At 36.9% G+C, this 27,980-nt stretch overlaps 2 protein-coding genes across 2 annotated transcripts; both read left to right on the forward strand.

Annotated features, from left to right (window-relative positions):
• Positions 1-373: 373 nt before the first annotated feature.
• On the forward strand, positions 374-3,157 carry LOC128018651 (heat shock 70 kDa protein 1-like). Its single transcript, XM_052604305.1, has 2 exons — positions 374-568; positions 786-3,157. Exon 2 carries the CDS (start codon positions 806-808, stop codon positions 2,720-2,722), a length of 1,917 nt encoding a protein of 638 aa, XP_052460265.1. The 5' UTR covers positions 374-568; positions 786-805; the 3' UTR covers positions 2,723-3,157.
• A 500-nt stretch (positions 3,158-3,657) lies between these two features.
• On the forward strand, positions 3,658-24,537 carry LOC128018652 (potassium voltage-gated channel subfamily C member 1-like). The gene is made up of 4 exons (XM_052604306.1): positions 3,658-4,943; positions 18,527-19,469; positions 19,885-20,079; positions 22,461-24,537. The coding sequence occupies exons 1-4, from the start codon at positions 4,326-4,328 to the stop codon at positions 22,526-22,528; spliced, it is 1,824 nt and encodes a 607-aa protein (XP_052460266.1). The 5' UTR covers positions 3,658-4,325; the 3' UTR covers positions 22,529-24,537.
• The last annotated feature ends 3,443 nt before the right edge of the window (positions 24,538-27,980 follow it).

The raw sequence follows: 27,980 nt of genomic DNA on the forward strand, positions 1-27,980 counted from the left end.
GCAATAAACATGCAGTAATCCTAAACTACTATGATTGGTCTATCCTGTCCACCGCTGAGAAATGTAACAGAAATCACATGACAAAGTCCGACCCCTATAATAGTACTAATAAAGAGAATGCTTTACAGTTCAGCAGCGCTTTCAACATTACACTTCCGAATAGTAGCCTAACACAGAAATGAGCAAATCAAATAAAAATACAGAATATATATTTTTTATATATTTTTTTTTATTTTATTTTTTTTATTATTATTATTTCCTTACCTACGTGTTTCATAGTAATCACGATACTACAAGTTTATTATGTTTCTATATTCGGAGAGCTAATGTTTCTTCGCGGTACCTACGAGATAATCAGTGCGCGCCTGGAAAATTCAGGAGTCGCCAGCCTCTAAAGTTACTGCCAGAGGCAAGAGAAGTCTAGTCTTTCTAGAAGCAGCATGGGAGGTATAAATGTCTCAGTGTCGCTCAGGCCGAAGCAGTCGAGACAAGACAACTCAAGCAACCTGAAGTGAAGCAGAGCTGAAGAGTCCGCTCTCTGAAGCGCTAGAAGAAACTCACAAGACTTGTAAGTGACTCTTTGAATTCAATTTGAAAACTTAAAAAAATATATTTGATATGTTTTTTTATTATTAAACAAGTTGTTTAACGAGTCTAATATTTAGAGTATACTTTTATATATTTGTGTATAAATATATTAAATTATTTATTTAAATAATTATATTCATTACCATTATTAATAAATAACTCAGGATTGATTGATTAGTTTTTTCTTCGTGTTGAAGGTTAACTATTGATAATCAAGATGTCTAAAGGTCTGTCCATTGGCATTGATCTGGGAACCACTTACTCTTGTGTGGGGGTGTTCCAGCATGGCAAGGTGGAAATCATTGCTAATGATCAAGGAAACAGAACCACTCCAAGCTATGTTGCTTTCACAGACACAGAAAGACTCATCGGAGACGCAGCCAAGAACCAGGTCGCCATGAACCCCAACAACACAATATTTGATGCCAAACGACTGATTGGTAGAAAGTTCAATGATCCAGTGGTCCAGTCTGACATGAAGCTTTGGCCCTTCAAGGTCATCTGCGAAGATGGCAAACCAAAAGTTCAAGTTGAGTACAAAGGAGAAACCAAGACATTCTACCCCGAGGAGATCTCATCCATGGTCCTAGTCAAAATGAGAGAGATCGCCGAGGCCTACCTGGGTCAGAGAGTCAATAACGCCGTCATCACGGTCCCAGCGTACTTTAACGATTCTCAGAGGCAAGCGACCAAAGATGCGGGGGTGATCGCCGGATTGAACGTTCTGCGAATTATCAATGAGCCCACAGCGGCTGCCATCGCTTACGGGCTGGACAAGGGTAGGAGAGGAGAGAGGAACGTCCTGATCTTTGACCTGGGTGGAGGCACCTTTGATGTGTCCATCCTGACGATTGAGGATGGGATCTTTGAGGTCAAAGCCACAGCAGGAGACACTCACCTGGGTGGGGAGGACTTCGACAACCGGATGGTCAAGCACTTCGTTGAAGAGTTTAAGAGGAAGCACAAGAAGGACATCAGTCAGAATAAGAGAGCAGTGAGAAGGCTCCGCACGGCCTGCGAAAGAGCTAAAAGGACCCTCTCATCTAGCACTCAGGCCAGTATTGAGATCGATTCCCTGTTTGAAGGCATCGATTTCTATACTTCCATCACAAGGGCTCGCTTTGAAGAGCTTAACGCTGAGCTCTTTAGAGGCACGCTGGAACCAGTCGAGAAGGCTTTGGGAGATGCTAAAATGGACAAGTCCCAGATCCACGACATTGTTCTGGTTGGCGGCTCCACCAGGATTCCCAAAATCCAGAAGCTTTTGCAGGATTTCTTCAATGGCAGGGATCTCAACAAGAACATCAACCCAGATGAGGCGGTGGCATATGGAGCCGCGGTGCAGGCCGCCATCCTGATGGGCGACACCTCGGAAAACGTTCAGGACTTGTTGCTTCTGGACGTGGCTCCTTTGTCCTTGGGTATCGAGACCGCAGGAGGAGTCATGACTGCTCTGATCAAACGAAACACAACCATCCCCACTAAGCAGACGCAGATCTTCTCCACATATTCTGATAACCAGCCAGGCGTCCTGATACAGGTGTTTGAAGGTGAAAGGGCAATGACCAAAGATAACAATTTGCTTGGCAAATTTGATCTTACGGGTATCCCACCAGCTCCACGGGGCGTGCCCCAAATTGAGGTGACCTTTGACATTGATGCCAATGGAATACTGAACGTATCCGCAGTGGACAAGAGCACAGGGAAAGAGAACAAAATCACCATCACCAATGACAAAGGTCGACTGAGCAAAGAGGAAATCGAGCGGATGGTGCAGGATGCAGAAAAGTACAAAGCCGAGGATGAGGTACAGAGAGAGAAGATTGCAGCGAAGAATGCATTGGAGTCTTACGCCTTCAACGTGAAGAATAGTGTTGAGGATGAAAAATTGAAAGGAAAGATTAGCGAAGAAGACAAGAAGAAGGTCATTGATAAGTGTAAGGAGGTTATCACTTGGTTGGAGAACAATCAGCTGGCTGAAAAGGAAGAGTATGAGCACCACCAGAAGGAACTGGAAAGTGTGTGTAATCCAATCATCACTCGGCTCTATCAAGGAGGAGTTCCTCCCGCAGGTGGCTGTGGATTCCAAGCCCAGCCTGAATCACAGGGCCCCACCATTGAAGAGGTGGATTAAGGAAGAGCAAATTTGCCTTACCATAGTGCTAAATTACATTCAATGTTAAATAAGATATGGTGGCTTTACTTTATGATACTTCCAGATTTATAAGAGCTAAGTTGTTTTATATATTGTTTGTGATATGTGCCTAAATTTTAAAGTTGCAAGACAACTGTCTTTCAGCTGTGTCAGCTGAGAAATTGAGTGGAAAAAATTAATATAGAATATTTTCTTATAATTGATAATATGTATTTATTATATAGGCTACATGAATAAAAATAAATAAATGCCAATTTAAACCACGAAAACCAACAAATCCAGTCTTTTTTTCTCTCTCTCTCTAGAGAAGGCAAGGTAGAACATGCATGACGTTAAACCTGCTCTACTTTACTTGTCCACTAGGTGACGTCGTAAGACAAATTTACCTCAAATGTAAACAATCAGATGCTTTACATTTAAGTCTTCTCTAAAAACTTTAACGTATAACATATTTTTCTATATAATGTATATATTAATAATAATAATTAAAATAAAATTAAATATATACAATACAATTAAATTGCCCTTGAACTTCTCTAATTAACTCTAACTGCACTTGATTGGACGTGGAATTTTGACTGAATGGACCCTTTCACATTACTGAGTTTGGAAACGATAGAAATATAGAACAGATACTGAGTACAAGGCTGTCAGAGTATAAAAACACATCAACATATTAGCAGCAGTGTTTAGTATTTTTATTTATTGTATTTAACGTCAGCATAGTAAAGCATAAAATATAGTTTACAAATGCACAATAAATATAATTCAAATACTAATAAACTTGCGATTTCCGATGTTTATTAATACGAAATGCGTCATCATAGACCCCGAGAAGGGGTCCGTAATCTGAAAACCTGAAGCTTTCCCCTGTAGCCTTCTAATCAAATTGAGCTCACGTTCATACGTGATGCAGCGCTGTAAGGGTTACTGAGGCGCTGGATCATCATCATCATCCTCCTCCTCCTCCCATGGGCTGTGTCCACTGTCACAAGATGCAACAGATCTTTTCCAACAAACTGATGATACCGTCTCATCCTTCGAGAACAGATGATTTAGCCGTATATAGATGAAGTAGTTTCAATCAAAGTTAATATCGCAGACGTTTTTCGCATGCGGTTTTATTTTAAATCACGTTGTGATTAAGGAATAATGCGCACGCACGTGACAGCCGAGTGTTGTGGACGACGAGGTGACAAGAGTTTTGAAAGCGATGAAATGAAAAGTCATTTTTAGAGTAGTTTGACTTTTATTTGAACTATTTTTTTTTCTCAAAATTTTTCTTTGTAAATGTAATGATAAATACCCAAGCGTGCGTGTTCAATTTGCACGTAATACGCGGATGGTTTGCTCATGTTTTGGTGTTTACTATCGTGTCCAAGTGTCCAAGAATGAGGAACAACCCAAGCATCCACCCATAGACTGAAAATCAAGTGTTTCTCCGTTAACAGGTGGTTCTTCGCGCCTCTGATGGTCATGTTGACGGCGGAAACTCTCTACCGTTGTTCGACATTCATAACTGACGACAGCTGCGCAGGTTTAGAAAGCCAAGAGAGTTACTAGGTAAAAGTCATCTAAATCTATGATTAGCTCGGTGTGTGTTTCGTCGTACCGCGGGCGCAAGTCAGGCAACAAACCTCCTTCCAAATCATGTCTGAAGGAAGAGATGGCCAGAGGCGAAAACTCGGACAAAATCATCATCAACGTCGGTGGCACGCGCCATGAAACCTACAGGAGCACCCTGAGGACCATACCGGGCACGAGACTCGCCTATCTCGCCGACACGGACCTCCAGGTGAACCTGAACCCAGGCACGGGACAGACACCCACCACCGGCGAATTCTTTTTTGACCGACACCCGACCATATTCGGCTATGTGCTGAACTACTACAGGACTGGCAAGCTCCACTGCCCGGCGGATGTGTGCGGCCCTCTGTTCGAGGAGGAGTTGGCATTTTGGGGCATCGATGAGACGGACGTGGAGCCCTGTTGCTGGATGACCTACCGCCAGCACAGGGACGCAGAAGAGGCGCTTGAGATTTTCGAACCGCCAGATCCGGAGGATGCGGAGGATGACCAGGACATGCCCAGACGCTTCGGTATCGAGGACAGCCTTGACCGCTCCAGGGGATACTGTGAAGTTTGGCAACCAAAAATATGGGCGCTCTTTGAAGATCCATATTCTTCGCGTGCAGCCCGGGTAAGAGATTAGAATGCACATTACACGTATAGGGGGACAAGAAGACCTTTACATTTTGTTTTCTTTTTTAACAAACAGTCCAGGAAGAGATTCATAACCTTTATTAGAGGTCAAACTTAAATGTATTTCTGTTCACTGTATCAATACAGGCTACAGTGTAGTAAGTGTGCTTAGGTTTACGTTTTGTCTAATTGTACATGAACATCATATTGGTGCTTTAAGAACTAGGAAACCAGAACAATTATTTGAGGAACCTATAATAAAACTTTTAGATGTTTTAATCTAAAATAGGGTTCTTTATACAAAGAAAGCATTTAAAATGTCAAAATGAACCTTTATTTCAAGGAAGTGCCGAAACTTTATTATTTCTTGGGTGTTTGATTTCTAAGGATTATTATTCATAGAAATTTTAATGAAGGAAAAATACAAATCGTAACAGAAAATCTGAAATACGGCTTAATATGCTAATTAAAAGAAGCTGAACATTAAAATAGTTTTGCATGACAAATTAACTGAATATCAATTCAGTAAAGTTGCAAAGGTCAAGACCTCTGAAGCTGGACAGCCATTTTCATTTCAATTTCATTTCTTTATTGGTGTCTGTGGTTCTATGACGAACCTTTAATATCCACAGAACCTTTCCATTACACAAAACGTTGTTCTTTTCAATGCAAAAACATTATTAAGAATGTTCTAAAGAAGAGTTCTTTGAAAAACAAATTATTTCACACTAAGAAAAACAAAACAAAAAACGGTTATTTTAAGACCCGTTCACCTAAAGTTTTTTGGGAAGCCCAAAATGAAAAAGTTAAAATTTAGTTTGCTACACATTTCTAACAGATGATGCATGCCAACAGGTGTTGCATTAAGGCCATCAGAGCTTTCAGTCTTTACTCTCAATCTGTAAGCTAGCTTTGAATAAATGTCATGATCAGATCATCCTTACTCTGTGGTTACCAGTGGAAACAGTCAGCTCCAACTGTCTATTGAACTGCACCTGTCTCACACACACACACACACACACACACACATGCCACCTGCTCTTGAGTTACTGTGTCACACTCTGATGTCAGATGTGTGAATTCCTCTCTTCCTGTGATGGATGAATGTCACTCAGAGAACTTTCTGTGATTTTCTGTGATCTTTCTTGTGTCAAGAGTGATCTTTAGAATTTTAGGCTCAGTTTTAGGCAAGATTCAATCTGTAGGTGTAAAAGAGAAAATAAAAGAGGACAGAGTACGCGGGCATAGTATAGTGCTTTTATAATGTCTGTATGTCAGTTTCAAGTCCATCAAATGATGATTGCATGATTGGCAGCATGGACTCTCAGCAAGTATTACCATGATGCTATTAATATAAAGTGTTTTATCCCCACTCACAGTCATTCAGCTGGTCGGTTTGAATTATTTGGGTTATAATGTACTCTACTTTCTCACATTAGACAGTCATGAATTGCTCACCAGTGCTGAACTTACTCAATCAAATACAGTAACAACTATAGAAGTATTGTGAAATATTAGAATTTAAAACAACTTACATATGATGAATGTCATTTATTCCTGTTATGACAAAGCTGAATTGTCAGCAGACATTGCTCCAGTCTTCAGTATCACATGATCATTTAGAAGTCATTCTAATATGATTTTGTGCTCAAGAAATGTTCGTATATGATAAACATTGAAAACAGTTGTGCTGTTACTCTTTGTGGAATTCATGATACATTTTTTCAGTATTCTCTGATCAAGAAAGTTCAAAAGAATAGCATTTACTGTATTTGAAATCCTTTGTAACATACAGTTAATAATTATCTTTACTGTCACTTTTGAATAATTTAATGTGTCTTTGCTGAAACAGAATACAACAAAAGTATAAAATAAAAGTATTTATTTCAATAACTTAATTTTATTATCACACCCATTTTGACAATGCATATTAGCTAACCATACTTTCATATCTGTGTTTCTAGGCACCTTTCAAGGTTGGATTCATTTGTAATTACATCACAATCTGGTTAAATCGGTAATGTGAAAGCTTTTTATTGTAGGGCTAAATCTGTTGCAGTATTGAACCCTGGACATCTGGCTCTTTTTTTTTTTTTTTGACTGAGAAATCAATTTCTTTCCTTAGAGAAATTTAGAGGTGATTAATTGCTTTAGTTGCATCGCATAGAGGTCACTTTAAAAACAATGCTGTCATTCAATGTGCTCGTTTTCTTCAGGTTTCAAAACAGACATCAGGTTTCATTGATATGCAGTGTGTTTGTCACAGCTGAGCTGCTTTGATTGTTGACATCTGCACACAGCTGAGCCATTGCCCTGAGGTCCATTATTTCTTCATCATTAAGCTAGCTGTTTGTTTTCTTAATTAATTTAGATGATTTTCAGCATACAGGCCTGACAGACTAAATGGGGATCAAAGAAAACCAGTATTTAAGAGCAAAGAGACAAAACAGAACAGGTACACCTTCTAAAGAATAAACCTAACCTATCAGAGCAATCAAGATGTCATTATATTCCCGTCGTTCAGAAATGACAAGGAGCGGATGGTTGGGCTTCTTGGACCCTGCTACTCTTCGGCTCTCTGAATGATCAGAGAGTTTAGTTTTCTTATCCAATTAAAAATAATAATTGTATCCAAATGTAGTCCAAAAAGTTAATAAGGAGCTAATCCACCCAAATATGAAAATTCTGTCATTTATTCGCCCTCATGGTTATCCTGATTTTTTTCTTCTGCTGAAAACAAAAGTTATTTTGAAGAATGTTGGTAACCAAAAAGGTGGTTCACACTAGAGTTGTCAAAAGTACTGGTACTTTGGTATCAAGTCAATATTTCAATTTTAAAAGCATAACGATACCAGTAGTAGTGCCGCGTATCGACCCGCGGACAGGCGGCTGCTTTCAAATGCAGAGCAGTTTTAATTTCCAATGTGTTTTTGCAGCGCTGAGCATTGTAGTCAGTCACAGATATGTTTGTTTTAAAGTTTTATTTGTCATGCTAAGTACACACTTCAAAGTCTCAGGAGTGACAACTTTTAAAATGTGGGAATGAATCTGAAATTGCAATGTTTGACATTGTGAAAACCATAGCAACGGACGGAATAAAAAAAATAAAATTCTGATGTGTCATATAATATTGAATATTGAATTGAACAACACTTGAAGGTTACATGCTAATGTTTTAATGGGTGTACTTTTCAGTGTGTTAAAAGGTTTAAATAAAGGAGTTAATTTTAAGTATTATTGTTTTTATACCATGGTATGGACTTAGGTATTAAGTATTGGTAGTATCAGTACCTACTACTAGATCATGACATCCCTAGTTTACAATGACTGCCATTGTATTTTTTTTTCCATACAATAAAAGTCACTGGCAAACAAAACTATTTAGTTACCAATATTTTTCAAAATATCCATTTTTGTTTTACATAGAAAAAAGTAATTCAGGCAGACTCTCCCTTTCAGCTGTTCTATAGTAGTTGAAATTTGATCGTTTTTGTTGGTTTGGTGTGCGTTCGATTGTGATGTGTAAGCCCTACCTCATAAATACAGCTTTACGTTCTCACCGTCATGGTAATTAATCACTCACTGGGTAATTGACCAAGGGCAGACACTGTCTGGATGTGTGTCGTGGTAGGTATTTTGATAGCATGATTTTGAATGGTTTTGTGCTATTAAAAAGCCTTTAGAACTGCTCTTGCATTTCAAAGGGGCTCTGGAGAAATTATTGATTAAACTAGGGCTGCAAAATATAGGTGAAAAATCTAGTTGTGATATTTCAGGTTAAAAATGTGAACCAGAATGTATTTAAAACAAATTAACAAAAAAAAAAAATGATAAAGAACATCAGATTTGTTGTGCTTGTTTGTACGGCTGCACAATTTGTCCAGAAATATATTGCTTATATGTCAGTATGACTACTTATAATTATTATGATTATTATTCATATAAATAAAAATATAAGAACAAAATAAGAAATATAATTGTAATAAAATAAAAATTAGAGTATTTAATAATAATAATAATAATGATAATTAATATTTTATTTTACATAACTGGGGTGACCTGCTAACATGCAGTTGGCTGTAACTATAAATCATTAGAAAGGTCTAAGGCCTTATTGTAAAATATCATGATAAAAATCTGTTACAGTAATTTCTTAATTTTTCCACTTAAGGAAATAAAGCATTTTAAAGTCAAAGCACTTCCAGTCATGGAGTAGTATTTTCTGCAAACGTATGCAAGGTGCTCAGATCAGTGCTGCTCTTCACTATGAAACATGCTGCATAATTATTAATTATTTTAAAGTTGCAGCCTTTGTGATTTCATTATTGCACTAAGCGTAATTGTGTTTTTGATTTTATTTTGATTAATTATGCAGCCCTATCAAATCTTCATGACATTAGACGGTTTCTTAGAGACTCCATGGTGAACTCATAGTTGAACTGTTGTGCAAATCACAATAGTGCTGATTTCAGAATTTTTTATTTTATGATTTATTTTCTTTAATGCAATTAACAAAGAAGGAGGTGAAAATACTGTATTTAAGGAATCTAATCCATAGGATTTAAAAAAAAAAAAAATTCTGTGTGTATCCTGCCAGATACACAATTCTTTCATTAAAAATTACTGATATATGGCAGGTACAGTACAATAGCTTATTCACCCTCTGGCGTATGGATGCAGAGAGTATTAGAATAAGTATTAGAAACATTAGATACAGATGCATCTCAATAAATTAGAATGTTGTGGAAAAGTCCATTTATTTCAGAAATTCAACTCAAATTGTGAAACTTGTGTATTAAATAAATTCAATGCACACAGACTGAAGTAGTTTAAGACTTTGGGTATTTTAATTGTTGTGATTTTGATCTCAGCAAATTAGAATATTTTGACATGCCAATCAGCTAATCAATTCAAAACACCTGCAAAGGTTACCTGAGCCTCCAAAATGGTCTCTCAGATTGGTTCACTAGGCTACACAATCATGGGGAAAACTGACAGGCTGATCTGACAGTTGTCCAGAAGACAATCATTGACACCCTTCACAAGGAGGGTAAGCCACAAACAATCATTGCCAAAGAAGCTGGCTGTTCACAGAGTGCTGTATCCAAGCATGTTAACAGAAAGTTGAGTGGAAAGAAAAAGTGTGGAAGAAAAAGATGCACAACCAACCGAGAGAACCTTAGCCTTATGAGGATTGGGCTAAGGAGAAGAATAACTGGATTGTTGCCCAGTGGTCCAAAGTCCTCTTCTCAGATGAAAGTAAGTTTTGTATTTCATTTGGAAACCAAGGTCCTAGAGTCTGGAGGAAGGGTGGAGAAGCTCAAAGCCCAAGTTGCTTGAAGTACAGTGTTAAGTTTCCACAGTCTGTGATGATTTGGGGTGAATTGTCATCTGCTGCTGTTTGTCCATTGTGTTTTTTGAAAACCAAAGTCACTGCATCTGTTTACCAAGAAATTTTTGAGCACTCCATGCTTCCTTCTGCTGACCTGCTTTTTCTAGATGTCGATTTCATTTTCCAGCAGGATTTGGCACCTGCCCACACTGCCAAAAGCACCAAAAGTTGGGTAAATGACCATGGTGTTGGTGTGCTTGACTGGCCAGCAAACTCACCAGACCTGAACCACATAGAGAATCCATGGGGTATTGTCAAGAAGAAAATTATAAACAAGAGACCAAAAAAATGCAGATGAGCTGAAGGCCACTGTCAAAGAAACCTGGGCTTCCATACCACCTCAGAAGTGCCACAAACTGATCACCTCCATGCCACAACGATTAATTAAAGCAAAAGAAGCCCCTGCCAAGTATTGAGTACATGTACAATAAATGAACATACTTTCCAGAAGGCAAACAATTCACTAAGAAGTTTTTTTTATGAAGCATTCTAATTTGTTGAGATAGTGAAGCCAAAATCCTCACAATTAAAAGAACCAAAGACTTAAACTACTTCAGTGTGTGTGCAATGAATTTATTTAATACACGAGTTTCACAAGTTGAGTTGAATTACTGAAATAAATTAACTTTTCCATGACATTCTAATTTATTGAGATGCACCTGTAAATATAAAGCAAATGGAAACTTTACAGGTGGGATGGGGTTTAAACAGTGGTTTACACATTGAAAAGTTACTGCAGTTTTTGGCAAAGTGCTGGATTTAAATAACTGTAGTTATGTAATTTTGTGTGTTCAAAATAAAAATCAAGTCATAAGAGAGAGGCTGTATATACTGTTTGAACAGACATGAATGTTTATACAGAAGACTCAAGCGCATATTAATTCCTGTACATATCTTTCTAATAAAACTCACACCTAATTTATACCTGCAGAAGTTGGTCCAGGAATGCATTGTGCAGTGGTCTGCAGTCTAAGCCGTATATGAACACAATGACAGTCTAAATAATGGACTTATGTCTCTAGCACTTTTGTAGTTCTGTGCAACAGAGTACGAACAGGTTGGCTTTGTCTGTTTAGAAGTGGGTTAAACCATTTGGTGTTTAGATAAACCAAAATGTAGATATCTTTCATTGGTTAAACTCGCTCACAGACCTATACTCACAGCTTTCTGCCATGAAACGTTCACTGCAGTGGTGTTTTGTAATGTTGGGTTGGCTGTGTTTGAGAAAAAAGATTTTTTATTTATAACAATGGAGAATAAATATGAAAACAATAATTTTGAGTAACTTCAAAATTTAACATTGGATGAGGGTTTGTAGCCTATTTTATTTATTGTGTTGTATTTTCGAGCAAAACTGGATATTAAATGAGAAAAGGGTTGGTGAGATCAGATGAAAAAGGAAAATAATTGTATTAGTTTAGCAAGTTATTACATTTTGATGAAACATTATGAATGCAAACTTTATTTGTTCTTTGTAATAATGTGCACTAATGAATTATTCACAACAGTGGCAAGACTCAGGGCCAGGGTGACACTTGCCCACTCACATTGATGACTAGTCCACCCAATCAAATGAGATAGAATTTGTTATTTTTGCATACATGACAATAATCGCTCAAATAAATGAACATAAGAACTACTTTCAATAAATACTACAATGTGTAAACATAAGTGAGAAGTAAAATGATCCTGGTGGATGAGCACTAATGGATAAATGGTAAATGCAAAAGCTTGAGCTGAGTGATCAATCCAATCCAAATGCGCTCCTGTATTAAAACAGTTTCAAATAGTTTTTTACTCACCGTCGCTGCCCACTAAATCTACCCACCCATGCCTGAGATTCAGTTTCTGTCAACTGATTTTCAAATGACGCTGAAAAAAACTCTGCATCATTATCACAACACGATCGCATCCCGGATGTTCTATAGCTATGGTTTACTAATGTTTTGTGAATAAAACATGTTATAAAAGACATGTGTATACTGTTTACATGTACTGTACTTGGTATTGTTTGGTCTCTACCTGAAACAATAATGCATGTTCTATTCATCAGAGAATACTGGAAAAATAAATATTTAATGAAATGTTTACAGATCAGCGTATTCCACATACATTTTAAAATAAAAAAGTATTTTAAATTGTAATAATATTTAAATTTTCGGCATAATATACTTATATCGGAAACGCTTCATACCGACCCCAGACTTTTGAACAATTGTGTATTTGGAAAATAAACAAGGTTACATTGATTTCATATTTCTTTTTTGAGGATTTATATTTTAATTTAATCAGTAACATTGTTCAAGACCTTTGTAGACTCTAGAGAGAACAAAAATAACACTGATTGCTTTTTGTTACTGAATTGTTTGCACAATTATCTTGCACAGTGACAGACATTTATACACTGAAGAAATACAAGCTCAATTTTAATTTCTTACCACTTCAATTCCTGGGCCGTGAACGAGTGAATTTTGCACTTGAATGCCACTGCTGTGAGACACTGTGCTGTTAAAAACTGCCTTGACTTATGTCTTCCAGTGTTCTTGCTCTCAGAAATGAGCATTCATGAATGTACATACAAAAGCCAGTGGAGTGAAATGTATCAAATGCATGAAACTGTTGTTCATGCAGAGAAAAGACAGTCTGTTGAGTCTCTCTGGAGAAATGCTTGACACAACAACTCGTGGGCTTCTGGCTCTGGACTCTGAGTTGTACTGTATGGCAGACAAAATAATAGTGACTTAATTTATCCCTGGTGTATGCGATTGGATCCATTCCCTACAGCATGCTGCTTAGGAACATTATAAAGGAAGGTGGGAATATCGTTCTAGTAAATCAACGCAAATGTCATGGTTCACGTGGCATATTGAAGCTCTGATATGTATTCTATTATATTCACTGAAAAACCCTTCTTACTGTATGTTGACCTGGCAAGTTTGAATGCGTAGACGTACGAATGACACATAAGATCAATGAAAAAAGTGAAAAATTACATTAATAATGAGCTTATCAATAGCAGAATATATGTTACATTTATAGCCATGTTCACCAAACAACAAAATTACATTTATATGCATTTAGCAGAAACATTTATACTAAACAACATACATTATACTCAGTAATGCATTATTTTGAGAATCAAACCCTTTGACCTTGGTGTTGCTACAGTAGCACCATTCCCTACTGTTTAACAGGTGTTAATCAGTGTTATGTTTTAGTAAAAGATGTTGAAGATTAAGTGTTGGAAAGTGATGATTTATCCAGTCCTATGCAAAACTACAGCCAATCTCTCTGTGGTTCAGGAGCTAGCATTAGCACACCTCCCCTGAGGACTTGAATACCAGGGATTTATATTTATCCTGTATTCTATATTTCGAGTCTTCCTGCTTTATGTTGGCAGTGTTTTTTCCTGTTTGACAGTTATGGGAGGCTTGAATCATATTCCATGGAAAATTAATGGTGAAACAATAGTGTTTGCTCATACAGGTGGTCTGGAATGCGACAGCTGCAATATGGGTAAATGTTTTTGTGAGGTGTTACTAAATGCTAAAAGAGCTGAAGGCTGCTGTAGTGAACAGCTGGTATGGGAGACGATCTAAGTGAGTGATCACAAACGAGAGCAACATGTTCCCTCTCTTTTACCCTCCTCTTTTCTATTTTTCTCTCTCTCACATACACGCAAACACTCAAATGTTCAACAGTTTAGGGTCAGATAGAACAAAATTGGCAGCAAAGACTTTTATTATAATTTTCTATATGAAAGACAACTGTTTTCAATATTGATTATATTAGAAAATGTTTCTTCAGCACAAAATCACAGAAGCATAGTAGAATGATTTCTAAAGGATAGTGTGACACTGAAGACTGTAGTAACGACTGCTAAAGATTCAGCTTTACCATCACAGGAATAAAAACCATGAACATTTCAGCTGTCACCATTCCATTTTTCCTGATTTACCCTGAAGATTTGAGTAGCTGTTATAGTAAAAAAAAAGACCTCAAGTGTGCTTAAGTAATAGTGCCAGATTGCTTTCAGTGAATCACTCAACAAAAATAGTGATTTCCACATCAAAATAAACTAAGCAGATCCCACATTACAATCATTGTTTATTTTTATGTTTAATACTAAGCTAACAGCCATCTGGCATCCATGTTACTACATTTTTAGCACAGTGTAGCAATCGGTACAGAACTAGTCTTTACTCACCACTGTTACTGCATAAATACAAGCTCATATGTTCATATTCCTGCTTTATATACATAATAATAATAATAATAATAAGCCTTTGTTTAATGAATTAGTCTCAATAAACTGTTGAACTTTTGTCTTTATAATGTGTGTTCTGTCATGTGATATAGTGCTGGATAAATGTGCATAATGACCCATCTGTCCAGCAATGTACAACTGTTTGTATTCAGCACAGGTTTCGTTAATGTAATAACAGTAGCACTCTGCAGGGTGCAAGAGCAGCTCGACTCAATTATTGCCCCATTTCCTCATTAGAACACAAATATATTTAGCTAAAAGGTCCCTTCATACGGAACAAAACATTACTGAAAATATGGTGTTTGCTCAGAATTATGGACATGAAGAGCCAGTATGAGTGAATGTGCTAATGTAAAGGCCTGTTCACAGCAAGGAAGATAACTATTGAGTTATTGAGTTATAATTCAGTGGGAATACAGTAGTAGTAGTGTACAGCTTTTACAATAACGACACAGATGAACAGCATTTCAGAATATATATTTTTTAATAAACAGTGTAAATAGGTGTTGAGTTATATTTATAGTTATATTTATAGTCACCAGTCTTCATGTGAATGGGTCTTAAATCAGAGAGTGCTGCAGATCCATTGATTTTTGTGCTGAATATAAAACTTTTCTGTCTGTACTGTAACTAAAATATTGTTGACTCTAATGGCATAACTGAAATTATGTCCCCAAACAAATATCAAATTTCAGTTTAAGCTTCTAAAGTAATACAAATTGGACACAGAACTCATCTTTATGCTCAGCATCAGTAAATCATAAGTGAATGACCACATTTGCATTTCAGCTGCTGATAAAAAGATTTCTGTTTCTGAATAGGAGTGAAATTGTTGCTGGTTTGAATCAGAGGACTCTTTCATTGTTGTGACCATTCTGCCATTGATTGAAGCTGATTAAAGTACTCAGTACTTCACTTTAATCAAGGGTGAAATGAAAGGGCTGCTGAAACAGTTCACAGTTCCCATTGCTATCTTTTATTTAAGGTCATACTGGGTTCTCTATTTATTTGCACAAGTGCATTGTGTAAGTAAATCTAAGCTCATTGAAAATTTAAATAATGTCTCTACTAAACCTACATTTTTGCAAAACTTCAAAAAACTTAATGTCTATAGTAAAATAAAATGCAGTTTCTAGCTAAATTGACCATTACTGGTAGTAAAACCTCCTTTTCACTAGGCTTGCTGTGATAGTTGATGGGAATGTTGTTATGTTTGCAATGCAAATGCAAAAGTGCCTAGCTTTTTGGCAGTATTTTACTTGATATAAACTTTAATATTTTAAATTCAATATAGATTATTTTGGATATATATCAGGTATAGGACATGGCAAATTTTCTAAAGGAAAAATACAACTCACCTAATGCTGTAAAAATATACCTGAGAGTCAATAACATGGAAGACTAACATTTAAGAAAACACTTAAAATAAACTCAATAAAGTTTTTGTAATATTAAATTTATAATACAAACTTTAATTTTAATTTACATAATTATAGCCTACTTATACTACAATTCATTCTTTTTAAAGATAAATATTTAAATGGTGGTTGTCACAAAACTTTTTATACATTTATTTAAACATAAATTGAATATATATATATATATATATATATATATATATATATATATATATATATATATATATATTTATTTATTTATATACTGTAACACATATATATGTTACAGTATGTGGTGCATATTTAGCAAAATGCTCCTCTCTCTAGAGTTAATTTTTCTAGCTGACTAATGATTTCATGGTCACCGAATGTTTTTTTCATATTGTTTACAAGCTATTATCTTCTTTCCACGTTCAAAACACTAATTGAGCGATTACATGAAACAGGATACAGATTTTGGTAAGTTGTACTCTTTCTTTTAACATAACTTTGAATGTTCTTTCATGTTTATTACGTTCTGTAACTGCTATTAAAGCAGAAGAGATGATCAGTTCGCGTGTGCTTCGTGCTGCCTCTTCTCTTGAACTGAGGAGCCACAGCGATGTCACCACACATTAAACAGATCCAAAACAACATTACATATTAGATTTTTGTAATAAAATGGACAGAATTTGAAATTTCCTATCAAAAGTAACTAATCACAAAGCTTATCGTGACTTTTTGGATTCGAATCAATTCTTGAGATTTATGAAACTATATCGTTATAATCCTACTGTTATCTAACAGGAGAAGAGGATATGCACAGATGTGCTATTTTACATAGAGTAAAAGGAAATTTGCTCGTTTTAATTCTAACAACGAGAAGTGCTCTCTATGGGATCTGAGATGGGTCACTGAACCACTGCTGTCCTTTGCACAAACACACCTGTCCGCCAAAAATGTACAGGGATCTGCTCCTGCTCTTAAAGCTCTTGAATTAACAGCCTGCAGTAATACTCTAGATCAATTAATTGTTAAATTGGTTACATTCACAGTTCACTGCTCCAATGAGGATGTGTATAAACTTAAATAAAATTGATCACATCGCTCTGGGAGTGCTATCATGCTCCCCATGGGTTTGTATCTCCCTCAGCATGACAACAAGTCTCCAAATGTGCTGTGCTGGTTTGACATGGTTGTCATGGCTACCCACCCCCACCCCCCCAGCCGCACCAGTTGCTTTGTTACATCTTCACATACATCCTTTCTCTTTCAGTTACTTAAAGAAAACAATGTTATTAATGATTCTGAAATAGGGGATGATCTGTTAGTGTTTATTATTCTATTATGTTGGAATTTGTTGGAGGTTCGGGGGTTGCCATTATGCTGAGGAGAGCCTGTGTTAGATTGAGGATGGCCGTTAATGATATGACTGCATATGCTGTATGTTGTTTTATCTGAAAAGGAATAACTGCAAATGTCAGAGCAGTGATATTCTCTTATAGTTACCTTAGCATATTTTAATGGTTTTATTTAATGCCCTTAGGTTTTAGCTAGACAGTGTGAAGCTTTTTGAAGTTTTTTGCTAGCTCGAAATATGTACTCATGAATATTTTTAAACATAATTGCATTAAGGCAGACAGTTTCCTTAAAATTAGTTACTTTTTGGGTTTTTACAGTGCGTTAAAGCTAAATGTGGGTTAAAATTATGAATAAAAAAAACACACTCAGAAAAATACTTCTTTCATATTTTGTCACATTATGACATCATAGTGTGACACAAGTCAGCTTCTGCAGATTCTGCACATTTTTACACGTTAGCAAAATAAGAAGGAGAGTAGAGCAATATAGGATTACAGGACTAAAAATAACATTACTTGTAATGTGTAAGGATGGAAGAATGGATTCTTTGATAAGTAGCTCAACTGGTAGAGCACTGCGCTAGCAAGCAAGCAAGCGCAAGGTTGGGGGTTCGATTCCCCGGGAACAGAGGATATGTAAAAATTAATAGCCTGAATGCACTGTAAATCGCTTTGGATAAAAGTGTCTGCTAAATACTTAAAAAATACTTAAAATCAGTCACAGTTTCTGTGCAGGCTTTGCAAACTGACTTTTACTGTAAGTTACGGGTCCGACAGTAATACTACAACATGTACTGTAAGTAACCATGTTCATTGTAATGCCTAATCTGTGATCAGCAGTTTCTGATATACTGTATAATGATTCATGTACAGTCAGATGTTCTTTGTGTCAGGAAATCAAGCCAGTGACTAAATGGTCAACTACACATTGTTTCTCTTACCACTTACAGTACATTTACAATACATTGAATTCTCAAGCAGACTTGCCCCTTTGAACAGTGTTCAAATCAGAGGGCTAAAGTCAGGGTACAAAATGTCCCTTTATTTCTAAATTATGCTAATTTTGAGGTAAAATCATAGTAACATTATAAGTGTACCTCAGGAAACATAATGAAATGATAAATGCAAATAAAGGATTTGTGACTGTTTACTGAGAAGTGTTTAATTTGTGGTCTTATGTTTCAGGTTATTGCCTTTGTCTCCCTGTTTTTCATCCTGGTGTCCATCACTAACTTCTGCCTGGAGACTCATGAGTTCTTCAATGAACTTCGCAATGTCACATCTACAAATACTGAAAGCAACACCACCATGACCCCCGTCACCCTGAAGATGGAGATGGAGCCCAAACCAGTTCTCACATTGGTGGAGGGAATCTGCGTGGTGTGGTTTACCTTTGAGTTCCTGGTCCGCATCATATGTTGCCCGAACAAGCTTCTCTTCATCAAGAACCAGCTAAACATCATTGACTTTGTTGCCATCCTGCCCTACTATCTGGAGATGAGTTTGAGTGGCGTCAAATCCGAAGCTGCCAAGGACGTCCTGGGCTTTCTGCGCGTGGTCCGTTTTGTGCGCATCCTACGGATCTTTAAGCTCACGCGACACTTTGTGGGTCTCAGGGTCCTCGGCCACACCTTGCGGGCGAGTGTGAATGAGTTCTGTCTGCTCATCATCTTTCTTGCGCTCGGGGTGCTCATCTTCGCCACCATGATCTACTACGCCGAACGTCTTAGCGCAGATCCCCTAGACCCTAGCGGCTGCAACCACACGCATTTCAAGAACATTCCCATCGGCTTCTGGTGGGCGGTGATCACCATGACCACAGTAGGTTATGGAGACATGTACCCTAAGACATGGCTGGGCATGATGGTCGGTGCGTTATGCGCATTAGCAGGTGTGCTTACCATCGCCATGCCAGTGCCCATTATCGTTAACAATTTTGGGATGTACTACTCGCTGGCTATGGCCAAGCAGAAGTTGCCCAAGAAGAAGAAGAAGCACAACCCAAACCCAAGCCCACACGTGGTTACAAACTCATTTGGGAAGTCTGAAAGCAACTCACCAAGGAACAGCACACAGAGCGACACGTGCCCCCTCGCCGCTGAGGTGAACCTTGGAAGAAAGCGCTCAGGTAGAGCATCAGGATTTCAGTGACAATAGTGTATTCTGAGATGACAATGGGATGAATTTAATTGTTTGATACAATGAGGCTAAAGACCCTTGGGATATAGCCCATTTTAATTTTATTTTCTCTTAAAATATTAGCTATACGTAAGCATGAAATCCTTAAGAGAGCATTATAATAGAGAATAAACTTTGGGAGCATTAAATGTATTAATATGGATCATATATTAATCAAATTAAACAAGATTCAAATCAATTTAAAAGCAAAATTCAAATTGATACTGAAATTGTTTTATATATCTTGAATTCATTTTCTCTGACGGCAAATATTATCTTGTTTCAAACAAATCTAACAAAGGTTTATGTTAATTCTTACATATTCACACTGACATCCATGTTTTGGACTTTTGTCTTGTTGTCAGATTCAAAGCAGAATGGTGATGCTACGGTAACTCTTTCTGAAGAGGAGAGCTGCACTCTGACCCAAGCGCTCTCTCCGGGCGAGAGGTGGACGCTCCGATGCTCACACAACAGAGACAAGACCTTGAAAGAGGCATCTTGCTTCCTGCTAAATTCTGGAGACTTTTCTTGTGGAGCTGAACCCACCATCCACACAGGTAAACAGGAACTTGTGGCTATAGAATTTGTCCTGTCTATTAGCGTAAATATCACTGATAAATTCTGGAATTCAATGGACAACCTTAGCTAAAGTTATAGTGCAGAGCACAGCATTAGAGACATATGTTATTATGAGAATTGTAAAATATTTTGGTTTGCTATGAAACTTTGGCAGGACAAATTAGATTAAGGCAGGGCATAAAAGTATAGGTAATTAAAAAGAAACACTTTATAAATATATATATATATATATATATATATATATATATATATATATATATTGCAAAATGATCAGTAATTAGGTCTTGTGTCATTTATTTCAATTTATCTTGCAAAAAATAACCAGACTACTGTACTTTATCCTGCGTTTTATCTTCCCAAATAAATGTATATGAAATATTGATTTACATCAATATTATTTTATTATATTAAGAACAAGAGCCTGTAGAGTACAAAGAGGAACATGAAACTATCGAAAGCTATACAGGAAATCATTCAGTTGTAGATGTTTAAAATATTTGACTGCAAAATGCCTGGATTGATGAATCAGAATAAAGTAATCTGAAGCACAGTAAAATAAATGTATTTTTTTGTTGGGCATGTCATTATGTAGCTGACATTTCAAAACTGAGAGAAATAGGATGATAACATCACACAAAACAAAAGAGCATCACGACATCCAGTACACAACATCCTTCATTAATAGCTGCTGTCAAGTCATCAGAGTTCGACTCAACCTGAATGACTTGTGCCTCGGCCCCCAAATTCCCAAAAGCTCTGGCAGGTTGCTGGCAGTCTTCTGGAGATAATCACTTGATCACGAGCTGCTCAAGCAAACATTCCACCTTTTACATCTCCATTTGAAGGAGAAGGAGTCTTTTTTTCAGTGCTGATTTAAAACAGGAGCTTATTAGCATCTGGTGCTGAAGCATGATAGGTTACAGGTGGGAATCATCATCTTAAAACTGTAACATACCACTGGAAAAATTTTGGATTGCTGAAAAATTTGAAATTGCAACAGTTTGCTATTTAGATGTTTGCTATGATTCCCCATTCCTGCGTTTTGAGACTTAGCGTTCATTTGTGTTCACTAACTAAATGAATTAATATTTCAATTTTTTTTTTATTTCATGGGATACTAATAGTAAATATGAATTTTAATTATACCAGTTTGCATGCATGTTTGTTTTGGTTTCCCTCTATTTTTGGAAGATTCAAATAGAGGTCATCTGGGCCCTTCAGACACTCCGTGATGGTTGATTTCTCGTTTGTGTGAAAAGCCGTGCAATTTTCCTCGCTGATGTGGAGAGCATGGAGATGCACTCTGGGAATTAATGAGGGGCAGAGCGACAGCAGCTGGGGTCCTGTCAGAAAACAGGCAGTGATTACAAGCAATAATTCCCTCCCCAGACATAGTGAAGATGCTCCATCCTTGGAAATGCTATTGCTGATGTTAAAAATAAATATGTATGAATGATCCGTAGATCAGAAACTCGTGGCTATTCTTCTGTTTGTAGGTTTGTTTATTTGCTTTATGAAACATATCATGTAGTACCTGTCAAACACATAAGATAAAGGTAGGGTAAGAAAAACTTAATGAAATCAAATGAATGATATAAAAAAATGAAATAATCAATATTAAATCGAAATGTTTTAAATATATATATATATATATATATATATATGGTTATATATAAAATATTTTTTTTGTAGTTTTTTTCCCCCATTGGTAAAAATAAAATTAATTCAGTTTATATTGTCTTAATGTCTTATACAATTATTCTAAATTAATCCATCTTGATTTAGGCATGCTTAGGTATTTTCACTGAAAAACAAAAAAACAACATGATTTTTTGCAGTAAAGACAGAGTCTCTTTGGCTACTGTCTTCTCTCATACAGCGTTGTCTTTTTCAAGCTGACGTCCTTCTTGATTTGTGTGTAATTATTTGGCGAGCCAGTCATACAGCGCTGAAAAGCATCATCTACAGCAGTACTGATGTGAGTTAATGGACCTGCTTCTGGTCCCGAAAGGCAACTCAACTTAATTGCATCTAATAGATTTCCATTAGCAGCATGCGCAGAACCCACGGCTTCCCCAGTGTCTGGGTTCACTGGAGGGCCTCTGAAGGCCAGAAGTCTTCTTGTTTTAATAGGCAGGGATCTTTCTCTATAGACAGTCATACATAAATCTGCAGTGCTGTTGTCTAAGGTTTTGCTTGACTGAGTGATCCAAATCCCACTACTGTACATGTCATTGTAACGTGTGTCAGGCTCAGACATCAACTTTATTAAGAGGATATTTTTGGTGCATTCTTTTTTTCTGTACACTTTACTTGAGTTTGGTTCAACTTCTTTTCTCTCTCTGGGTCTTTGTTTCAGAGAGCTGTAAAGATGCGCTCACATCCCCAGCAAACTACACTCAAGCAGAAGTTACTACCCTGACCTGAGGGGGGTTTGTCCTCGTCTGGGATGCTCACCAGTCTTTCATCTTCTTATCAATCATGCATCGTCTTTCTCAGTCAAGAATATGGAACGTCATCATGTACATCTGTCCATTTTCAAGCTGCCAGGCATCTATTTGCATGACAGCAGTGCACGTTAAGATCTATAAAGCATTTCTCCCCCCAGGATTCTCAGCTTGTCTTTATTTGGACGAAAGCAGAAAGCGGTCTGTGCCTGTACAGTATCATTTCAGAGATCACAGGCCAACTAACAGGACTCGAAGAAAGCCCCGTTTATCACTGTACGAAGAACTGCTGAACAGGGATGTACAAGAACAGTTTTCCAAAAGTATTTTAATTCAAAATATCAGAAGGAAATATATAAAGTTTCAGTTTTTCTTATAAAAAAGCAGCAAAGCAGCTTTATTAAAGAGCACAGTGGCACCTGTGTGTTTTCCCAACAATTGTCTATCGTTTTCTGTAACCAAACTACATAAAGTCCTGCATTTATAATCATCAGCAATTAATAATCATTACATCGCTGGTTGAGATGGGACCAAACTTTTTAGCTCACTGTAATCTAAACTTCTTTTGCAAGTACATGCTGTCTGACCTGTCCAAGTTGTGCCTATGTGCCTACTGTCTTGTAATACTACTAATAATACCAATTATTATAATAGTAAAAAAAAAAAAAAAAAAAACATATTTTGTTTGTTATTGAGATGTCAATCATGTTTGCACACACACACACACACAGACACACACACACAATTTATGTGTGAGACTTTTTCCACTTTGTTGTCTGCCATAGTTGCCTTATGTTTAATAACAAGAGTTATAGTGCAACACCATGCTATTTAGATGAGAAAGTGTAGATGTCAGTACTACTGTATGTAGCAGAGTATCACTCTCTAGCAAGAAGGTGCATTCACTGTCTAGCTTTACAGATTGTTTTCATAGTGGTCCAGCAGTGTCTGCCTTTAGCCAGTAACCTTGAGTATATTTGTGTGTTTCTGGGATGACTTCACATGCTAAAAGTGAGGTGGATAATAGATGATATGGTACACTCTAAGAAAAAAAGGTTGAAAAGCTATCATTGGGGCTGTATCTTTGAAAAAGGTAGACCTTTGTACTTTATTTAGCCATAAGGAGTTTAATTAATACCTTAAAAGTACATATTAGTAGCTGAAGTGTACATAATAGTGCCTAAATTGTACATTTTAGAACCTTTTCAAAAGGTACTGCCCCATCGACTACTTGTGTGCCCTTTTTTTGTGTAGAATGTTATATGTCTAAAGCAGCTCACATCTTGTATTTTGTAGGTATGTGTGTCTATGCATTTCTAAAGGAACACAAATAAAATCTAAATCATGAGGTTTGCACTGCTTTATCTCAAGCGCTGCCCCATCCACAAGCCTTTTGGAAATCACAAATCAGTCACTGTTGTGTATCTGATTTGTGAAGGGGAGTCAAAGCCTCAGCATGTCTGTTTGATCGCAGACCTGAATTTGTGCCGGCTCCACTTTAGAGTTTTAAACAGAGCGGAATACACATCCATCTCCATGGCGACTGAGCAGTAAGCATCGTTAATTACTGGTTAGCTTCTTCCTTCTCTATATCCATCTTTCTCTCTCACTCCCCTCCCTCTGTCTTTCTATCACTCTTTTTCATATTTTTCTTTTTTCTTATTCTCCATGTCTTTCCATATGGTACCACTTAAAAAATCGGTAAACGCTACTTGATCAGACCCCCAAAATTACTTTTTTAAGTCAAGTTGAATCACTATTCTATTCTATTCTATTCTATTCTATACTATACTATTCTATTATTATAATCTATTTAGACATTATGCCATGAAGCACATTCTTAAGTTGCAAACAGTGAAAATATGACTCATAGTTATGTTAAGAAATTATTTAATAAAGAAAATACAGTTTTGAAGTTGTATGAAGCTCTTTGATAATGCTTTGGAAAATGTACAAATAAACTTTAACAATAAAATAAAATTACACCAACCATTTTATTTTTTCCTTTAAATTTACTTTTGTTGGTGCATATATAATTATAATTGTATATATATATATATATATATATATATATATAATTTTGCCTTAAAACCAGTTTAAGATCGTGTGCCACTAAGAACATTTTTTAAGTTTATACGGTATGACAATGTATGAACCTTACTTTTTTTTCACAGTCTATCTTCAAAAAAGTGATGACATCTGTAATAACTTTAGTTTTGGGTTTTTCTGAACAACATTTTAACTAACAGGCAAAAGACAACACTTTATGTGAAGATTACAAGCAGAATGAAAGAAACAGCCTTTAGGATCTATTTCGCAATTGCTTAATAAATGTTAAAGATGAAAAGTCAATACTTTAATACTACTTATGCACTTGGTTGATTTACAGAAAACTTGGTTAATAAACTGTTCCCATACAGCTGTTATATTCACATTTGCATGATACAACAAAATCTCCCATTCTTTTAAGTGACACTGACATGACCTGTAGCCAAGTATGGTGTCCCATACGCAGAATTTGTGCTCTGCATTTATCCCATCCAAGTGCACACTGTGAACACTCACCCTGAGCAGTGGGCAGCAGTTTTTGCTGTATTGCTGAATTCATCACTTGAAAGAAGTATCAGAAGCACAGGAAGTGTGCCGCAGTGAATGATTTAATAGTCTAACATGCCCTAAATAGCCCCTCTGTGTCTAAGGCTGTGACATGAGTGACATGCATAAGCTTTCACGCGGGGAAACTGGTGGCAGCATTTCATGAGTTCTGTCATTCACTCTCACTCCAATTAATTCCATTGTATTTCCTTCACTTTTATTGTCTTTTTGCCCCATAAAATGGGTTGTCATGGCAATGTTGAGCGCAGTTACCATGGAGAGCGGCTCATCCTCCACTACAGCCGGGTCGCAGAAGTGGCCAGTTGGGAAAAAGAAAAAAAGGCTGAAAGGGAAAATGCATGCAAATCACCTTTAAGGATAAGGGAATCTGTAATAAATCGCTTTTGACACTGGGCAGGTCATATTGTTTCATCTCGAATCCATTATGTTCTTAATATCACTAATGCACACTCACAGACTGATGTACGCTCACCCACTTTGTTTTGCCCCCAGCTCTGGTGATGAAAGAGGTGCCATGATGGAGTTGTCATGGTTACTGTGCTCTCGGGTGTCTCTCCCACCCCCCGTCCGTTCATCATCTTCTCAACACTGAAAATGGCGAGACAGGTTTTGGGTCATTATCCCTAAGATTCATGCCATCTATGGACATGTCCAGCTTTTTTTTCCCCAACAGTCCATTCGTCTTCTCTCACTTTCCTTTCCCAGTTCAAACAGCTTTTCATTTTTTGGAGACTGAGAGGACACTGACTGTGTCTATAATTTAAGTTTAGGATCAGGATTAAACCGCAGTCTTCAGGATTTTTTGTGTTGGAGAGACTGGAAAATGCATTTAAATTGTATATACTGCTAATGTACTAGGATGTTATACTGAGTTTTAACATTATAATTAAAGGAATAGTTCACCCAAATAATGAAAATTTGTACTCACCTTCACCTTCAGGCCATACTCACCCTCAGGTTTTCAAAGATGTAGATGAGTTTGTTTCTTCATTGGAGAAATATGTAACATTATATCACTTGCTCACCAATGAGAGTTCAAACAGCTGATTAAAAACATCACCACTCCAGCTGTGAAGTGAAAAGGTGCATGTTTTTAAGACATTATGTAACTTCAAAACATTGTTTCTGGCTGATACAAGTCATCTATCTCTAATATTTCTTTTTCCAGTTAAAGTCATCTTATCTGAATCAGGAGAGAAATATGCAGAGATCATGCACCAAGTGAAAACAGTAGAGTTTTAAATGTTGTCAATTTTACTGTGAGGTGACAATAAGGGAGTTTTCACTGGAGGGGGTGTTATTATGTATTATGGATTCATATTTTGCCCAGAAGCCAGGATTTAAGTTTAAAAAGCTCGTTGGAATTGTTTATTTTTTTTATTTACAAATATGCAGCTATTCACTGCACAAGATCCTAATTGACTCTCATTCTGACGGTATCCATTCACTGCAGAGGATCCGTCTGCTGAGAAAGAGATGTAATGCTAAATTTCTCCAAATATGTTAGAAACAAACTAATCTTGATTGGCCTGAGGGTGCCTCCATTTTCAGCAAATTTTAATTTGGGGTGCAATATTGAATAGTCTGTCTGTCAAATTGTCTTTTATCTGAAAATATTGTGATGATTACTGTGACGAGTGGGGCGGGGACGAGAGATGTGGGAACGAGCGAGTGATTGGGAAATCCGTGACACCTGCACCCCACCGCCGGTCTCGAGTCCCACAGAGGAGATGGAAGGATATAAAACTGGAGCGACGATAGTGAAGGACGAGAGTGGACCGGGCCTGGCCCTTATTTTATGTTTTGCTTTTTATTTGAGCGCACCAGTAGTCCGTGAGGGGCTGGTGCGCTGTTTTGTGTTTATTTTTGTCATTAAAGTTTCATTTTGATTGTGTGCCGGTTCCCGCCGCCTTCTTCCAGATGATTAGGAAGTTGAATTTATTATAATTACCATTAGTTCTTTAGTCCTGTTCTACCCTAAGTACTTTTAGAATTTTGGAAATTAAAAAGTGAATCTTTTCTAACAGGGACTTTCAAGCAGTTGTATTTATTTATTTATTTACATATTGTATCCAAGGAAACCAAATACCTGCAGGCATACCTGTGACATTTCTTAAGTTGTTTGACACATTCTGTGTAAACACCAGCATGCTAATGAAAGTAGAACATTTTTAACTTTATTTGGATCATTAATCACAGTCTATAGGAAGTCAGCAGAATCATGCACACAGGAGCATGCTGTACCAACTGATAACAAGTCAACTTGTTTATTTGAATATGAAGATAAATGCTTTAAGATAAATTGGCATTTATCTGTTCAAGAGTCAAAAGCTTCTGCATTTGAGAGGCTTTTATCACCACGGAGTGGACAAATATGAAGTCATTAGTAAGGACACTTTTGACATGCACCATCACTAACAAATGCTCTGGATGGAGTTTTACTGTCTGTAAACCAACAGAAACAAAGGAGCCATTACTATGCCTTTCAAATGTCCGCTCTCACAAATTTATGGTCTTAAATATTAAAGCATTAATATCAATCTTGTTTGTGGTAATGCACACATGAACCCCTCTATTTCTAGCCCTGTTCTGTGAGCGTGTTGTAATGAGTAGAGTAACACTGAATGTGTGAAATAAGTTTGATTCAAGGAAAAAGCCACATCAATTTAAAGTCAATGTGAAAGTGCTTAAGACCGTGTTACTGTAATTATCCAGTCAGTGGGCGCTTCAATCCACAGCCCATTAGTGCAGACATATGAGAGTGCTTGCAGTGGCTTCACACTGATAATGCATGCTGTTAAAAATGACACACGCAT

This window comes from Carassius gibelio, chromosome A8 (genome assembly GCF_023724105.1).
Source record: "Carassius gibelio isolate Cgi1373 ecotype wild population from Czech Republic chromosome A8, carGib1.2-hapl.c, whole genome shotgun sequence".
Classification (NCBI taxonomy): Eukaryota; Metazoa; Chordata; class Actinopteri; order Cypriniformes; family Cyprinidae; genus Carassius; species Carassius gibelio.

Excerpts from the sequence above, each read along its gene's own strand:
- LOC128018651 (XM_052604305.1), top strand. The coding sequence starts at position 806 with ATGTCTAAAGGTCTGTCCATTGGCATTGATCTGGGAACCACTTACTCT.
- LOC128018652 (XM_052604306.1), top strand. The coding sequence starts at position 4,326 with ATGATTAGCTCGGTGTGTGTTTCGTCGTACCGCGGGCGCAAGTCAGGC. Across the intron at positions 4,944-18,526 it reads ATTCTTCGCGTGCAGCCCGG|GTTATTGCCTTTGTCTCCCT; the intron begins GTAAGAGATTAG and ends CTTATGTTTCAG. Across the intron at positions 20,080-22,460 it reads TGAACCCACCATCCACACAG|AGAGCTGTAAAGATGCGCTC; the intron begins GTAAACAGGAAC and ends TCTTTGTTTCAG.